Source organism: Hermetia illucens, chromosome 3, assembly GCF_905115235.1.
Source record: "Hermetia illucens chromosome 3, iHerIll2.2.curated.20191125, whole genome shotgun sequence".
NCBI lineage: Eukaryota > Metazoa > Arthropoda > Insecta > Diptera > Stratiomyidae > Hermetia > Hermetia illucens.
Window position 1 is genome coordinate 93319381 of NC_051851.1, and position 6000 is coordinate 93325380.

The 6000-nt window shown below is 40.5% G+C and overlaps 1 protein-coding gene across 4 annotated transcripts in view; it reads left to right on the forward strand.

Annotated features, from left to right (window-relative positions):
* Window positions 1-4430, forward strand: part of LOC119651335 (octopamine receptor beta-2R) — a 410560-nt gene extending 406130 nt beyond the window's left edge. Inside the window, exons 6-12 of one of the 4 annotated variants that reach the window (XM_038054883.1) lie at window positions 1255-1892; window positions 1953-2051; window positions 2119-2217; window positions 2272-2636; window positions 2699-2876; window positions 2991-3215; window positions 3267-4430. In XM_038054883.1, coding sequence (XP_037910811.1) covers window positions 1621-1892; window positions 1953-2051; window positions 2119-2217; window positions 2272-2636; window positions 2699-2876; window positions 2991-3215; window positions 3267-3312 — 1284 coding nt within the window. In that variant the 5' untranslated portion in view covers window positions 1255-1620 and the 3' untranslated portion in view covers window positions 3313-4430. Of the gene's footprint in view, window positions 1-1254; window positions 1893-1952; window positions 2052-2118; window positions 2218-2271; window positions 2637-2698; window positions 2877-2990 lie in introns of all 4 variants that reach the window. The other 3 variants (XM_038054884.1, XM_038054882.1, XM_038054881.1) reach the window with 3 other exon arrangements.
* The last annotated feature ends 1570 nt before the right edge of the window (window positions 4431-6000 follow it).

Sequence of the window (6000 nt, forward strand, 5' to 3'; positions counted from 1 at the left end):
ACGCTCCCAAACATGTTTCTTTCCAAGTTCAATTCAAAAAAGGTTTTCTATGTAATATTATTATATAAATATTTAGCAGATAGCTTTATAAGATAAAAATTTCAATTATGGATTAAAATTCCTATTTCAATGGTTTGTTTTCATTTTCCCAGATGTTGCAATGATTGTAACATATATGTTACTTACTCCTCGTTCCCCGAAGCACTGCAACGTCTTTGGTGCCTAAATCCCTAAGTGATAATTTAATTTTATTTTGACATATCAATATGCACCTCTAAAGATTACTGTAGACCTCCCTGCACGTTTCATCATTTTTATTCACAAAATCGTGCATTAAGCAGTTCTCGATTCACACACAATAATTTATTGCTGGTGTAAGTTAATGTGCCTAAGAAGGTGGCTACCAAAACTCCTAAATTTGTTGCATCTTTGGAGATTTGGAGAGTCTACACCGTATACGGGGAAATGCCTAGTAATTTCATTCCTTTGATTAGTTTAGATGGCACTATGTGACTAGCTGTAGGCTAATTTGAAGGCGCCAGGTCTATGTAAATAACACAAATTCAAAAATTCAATGGATTATTCCAAAGTTTCCGGCTCCTATTTGCTCTTCTGTGAGGAAGAAATCATCCGTAAACATTCCGTCTCTCTGGCTGTTCTTCCACTGTATCTTTTGCGAGACTGTGCTCCAGTTACATCACCTCTATAATTAATGTTCTTTGAGTGATACGCCTACGCAAATGAAAAGGCTGATTACTATTTACGCACAGAGGTTCCGAACCGTTAATCTTTGTTATATATGAAATTCATTGTCTCATTCAGCTACTTCAACTAGGAAGCAAAGGAAGATTGGCACTAAACTGAGGTATCCTTGATCACTTGGTAACAAATCCCTGCGAGACGTATCGAATCGCACAGTTTGAACACTAGCAACTGGACTCTTAGCTGAGATCGATAGACTCCGTCTGAGGAGCGGATGACGAAGGTTATGCTTGTCGAGTATTCTGAAGCCCATTTACAAACTACCTAGCTCCAAAAAAATATAAAAAATCCCGAAACGTGCGGCCACAATTAAAACATCAATGAAATTTCTATTTTGATTCCATATTTTCGTCTTCTTTTTTCCCACTGCGAGTGAGTTGCTTTTCACTCCAAGAACTCAAACAGAACTTTCAAATGATCCACAAGATACAAAAATATTACCATCGAGGACAAGTTGACACGTTTATAATTAATTCGATTTTATTTTTGCAGAGATAAATTTTGGACGGATGCCATCATGATCAGATCGTTCTTGGTAACAGCGACACGGTCGAAAACAGAGAGAGCATCACAAGCAGATTTAGATACATTGTCGGTCAGAAAAGATAGAAAGGAAAGAACAGATAGAATTCGCAAGAGGCCAGCAAACTTAACGGAGACGAGCAGCAATACTTACAGTGTTTTGACGGTTGGCGCGAAAACGCGAAATTTCCGTTGCGTGTGGACGCTGGCAAGGACTCGTGCGAGTTAACCTTTTTGTCGTTGTCGTCGTCAGTCTCGGTGCGGTGGTGTTCCGGTGCAACACGGTACACGTGACCTTGTTTATCGGGTGGGGCACAACTTGACCCCCATCGCACCATGAACCTGAGCAGCAGTGGCAGCATGGCGGACTACAAATCACAGCTTCCAACGAATATGTCGGGTATCTTTGGCTCGACAGGACCTCCTCCTCTTTCTGCAGATATACTTACCAACTTTTCGACTGATTCTCCTCCATCCGATGATGAAACTGCTTGGGTGACAACTGTACTCTTAGTATTGAAGGCCTCAGTTATGATATTCATAATTGTGGCTGCCATTTTTGGTAATTTACTAGTAATAATTTCTGTGATGCGAAATAGAAAGTTAAGGTAAGTCCGTGACGGAGACTCAATTTGCCTGCATTTGTGGAACTTTGCTCCTGCTTTCAGGATTATAACAAATTACTTCGTAGTGTCTTTAGCAATGGCCGACATAATGGTAGCAATGATGGCCATGAGTTTTAACTTCAGTAATCAAGTGTTAGAGAGGTTTGTCCCGATAGCTTTGCCCTACCGCGGGGCTCCATGAACGTGATATTAACCAGTGATTTTCCAGGTGGATATTTGGTCCCTTCCTGTGCGACCTATGGAATAGTTTAGATGTGTACTTTTCTACAGCGAGCATCATCCACTTGTGCTGCATATCTGTGGACAGGTAGGCTATTTCTATACCCACTGGCAGATGCATTCAATCAGAGCTCTCCCACAGATATTACGCCATAGTCAAGCCACTGAAATATCCCATAAACATGACGAAGAAAGTAGTCGCGATCATGCTCCTCAACACGTGGATTTCGCCTGCTCTCTTGTCCTTCGTGCCGATATTCGCCGGCTGGTACACTACCGACGAGCACCTACGGGATGTGGAACGACATCCTGACATGTGTATTTTCGTAGTTAACAAACCCTATGCAATTATTTCTAGTTCAATATCATTTTGGATACCGTGCACAATCATGATTTTCACATACTTGGCCATTTTCCGGGAGGCAAATCGTCAAGAGAAACAGCTGGCCGTGCGCCACGGCAACGCGATGCTCATGCACCGACACTCAACAGGTGGCGGGACAAATGGTAAGCTTCCATGGTAGTGCGTGCTTTGTGGAAATTTGTCATAAGAATACTCTTCCATTAAGGAGAAGCTCTAAGTGGCTCGGGATCATCGAAAACGTTAACAACCCACGACTTGGAGCAGGACCACACCCCAACGCGAGAAAGACACCTAATCAAAATGAAACGTGAACACAAGGCTGCCAGAACTCTGGGCATAATCATGGGAACATTCATATTGTGCTGGTTACCCTTCTTCCTGTGGTAAGATCCTGGAATGCTTGAGTGTGCAACGCTCGGCCCAGCGTCTCCATCGAGCGCTAGCAGAGCTAGACAGTTTGTTCATCTTCAATGTTATCTTATGAATCTTTTCTTCAGGTACGTGATAACAACACTGTGCGGCGAACCGTGCCCTTGCCCCGAGGCGGTGGTGACACTGCTCTTCTGGATCGGGTACTTCAACTCAACGCTCAACCCGCTCATCTATGCGTACTTCAATCGGGACTTCCGGGAGGCTTTCCGAAGCACCCTCAACTGCCTGTTCTGCTCGTGGTGGCGAGGTAGATTACCTTTAGACGTAGATGTAAGACGATCAAGTTTGCGGTATGACAATCGCGCTAAAAGTGTGTATTCAGAGAGCTATCTAAATTCTAGCCATCCACAGATGCGCTCCAGCACACAAATGATCGAGAGTTTATAATGGAAACCAAAGATATAATTGACCGTAACAATACAATAATGAGTAGATTACGAGTACATATAACTAGGTTACGATTAAAATTACAGTACGTAGTAGAGCGCTGAAACAAATTCTCACTTATTTAATTTTAAGATGGTGCTTCCAGAGAGAATCAAAGGGCCGATAACAAGTCAAAGTCTTTTTTATGTGTCCCCTATAGCTGACTCCTTCCGAATCGCCATGTAAGGACAAAACAATGAAAAGCAATATCGAATCTGGTTATTAGATACTTTTTGAACAATTTTTTATAACGTTATAAGTTAAAAGAAAGGAGGGAGAACTTAAACTTCTGTATATATACATATGTATGTACGTTAAATCACTGAGTTCGATGATGAGACCAAGAATTTATCGATACCGGGAGACGGGAACTCTACACACGCGAGAAAACCTCCTGTCTACGAACAAAGAAGCAGAAGCCAAGCAATATAAAATAGACTTTCTTATAGATGCATGTGTAATACTTTCACCATTTCTCACTCATCACAGATAATCCATGTGTTGTGAACATTGATAACTGACGATTGATTGACTGTACGAGTATGGCGTATGCATAGATAAATTTTAACAATTTAGCTCACAATGTTAGCCGTAAGTTCATGCATTGATAGTGATTGTGATTTGAAAGATGTTTGTGATAGAAAATCTTGTGTAAAAGTCTAAAACCTAAGAATTAAGATACTTCGAGTGTCGACAAAGCTATACCTAACAAAGTGTCCACACTATAAACCCCATAAAGTTATTTATTTGCTTCCAGGACCAGCAGAAAGTTGTGTTAGTAATTGGCGTTGTACCGAAATTATGCATTTATTTCTTCCAATGGAAAATCTACGATTGATTTAGCGAAACAACAGTTAAACAGTCAAGTTATCGTTTTACATTTACGAGTATATTCTCATGTTAACTTTTTCTGGAGTGCTATTCAGTTAGAGATTTTATAATTTAAGGATGAAAGTGGGAATACCCGAAAGGTCGAGCCAATATTTTGTGCGGATTTCCGACTAACGAGGTCATGTTGTATTGTGTTCATTTGTATAATTTAAATCATTGAATAGAACAAATTTTGCTAATATACGAAACGGGTAAAATTTCATTTTGTTTCTTCTCCTTCTCTAGCCTTTGTCATAGTTTGTAGTGGACTCGGCTTGTCTGGATTGAGTTCGGCACTTCTCTTGCTTGGTGCACTTGGAGTCAAGGTTTTCTAATATGGTTAACAATTGCTGCTTCGAGTAAACTTTGGGTCGTTTTGAATCTTTCGTCTCGTAACCTCGATGCGGCCTTCAATATCTTTACTGGCTGCCCAGCACTTGGATACATAGGGCGATCTCACACGATCCATTTCCTCTCAGTCTGACAAAAGTTTCAATCCACCAACAGTCAACCTCACCAGACGGACAAATTTGCTTTGAAAATTTGAATAATTTTCGTCAGTCGGTTCATCAGTCCATCAGGCAAACTAACGGGAAACTAATCGTAGAAGGCTGCTTATAGAGTTTATACAGAGTGAACGATGCTGCTTTAGATTTCGAATATAACGATCGCAGATGTGAAGCGTCACTTCAACCAGGCTGCTCCAATTCGCGAACTAGTTTCATGACGCAGAGCTTCATTAAGGGAGAGAGTACTACCCACAGTACTTGAAATGGTCGGATTTCAGCTTCAGATACTCTTTTTCTTTCATCATCACATAAAGCAATTCCATTCAAGTTTTGGACTAGCTGCTCGAGATCATCCGTGTTGCCAAGCATCAGGAAACCAGCATCTGCGCAGAATAGTGTGTTGGGTGCTGGGCATTGGGTGTTCCTCGTGCCAGCGCTAATGTCAAAAGTAAAAGAGAGAGAAAAGCAAAAAATGTTTTTAGAAGAAGGATGGTTTTCATCTCTCTCCACCATTTTTTTGGAGATATCGGGGACTTGCAGCAAGCGACTTTAGAGTTACAATGAACATATTTCACCAATATAATTTCTACTTGGAAAAATTACCGTAACCACGCTAGAAAGTCTCACTTACTTCACATAGTTTTAGGACGACACACTCGTTGGTTATTCTGGGATAGCCATAGGATCTACAAAACTAGCCAACAATAAAGTGGTCTTCTAGGGCCCGTCCTCTGGTGCAGATTCCGAGTAATAGTCACGGCGTTTTTTCATTGAGTTCCCCCATTTATGTAATAATGTAGACCAAACATTGGGACGCAGGTTCTTAGTCGCTCCGCAAGTTAAGGCTCAGTTTAGTGAGGTGATGAGACTTCGCTCAAAGCGACTTTTTGTGAAACCAGAAAATGAATAGAACTTAGTTTTAAGTTCTACAGAGATTCTACAAGCATCGGAAGCGATAATCTAGGAAATAAATATAACAGCGAATGTTTGCACGTATGTTGACTTGACGCAGCTTGAGAGCGTTATTAGAACTGCACTGGGTGAAAACTGGAAACTATTGACCTTTCAGTGAATCCAGTAAGTAAGAATATTGTTCATGGGGTAAACAATTACAGTCTTCATACTTTTCATTAAAAAAAAATCGTTCTTATGAATGAATACATGTATTTTTTTAAATAACTGCTTTAACAAAGCTTGCTGTGAATATTCTATTTTTACGGAATAATAGGAATCTAATTTTCAATTTAATAACAGAATAGAACAGAAGTTT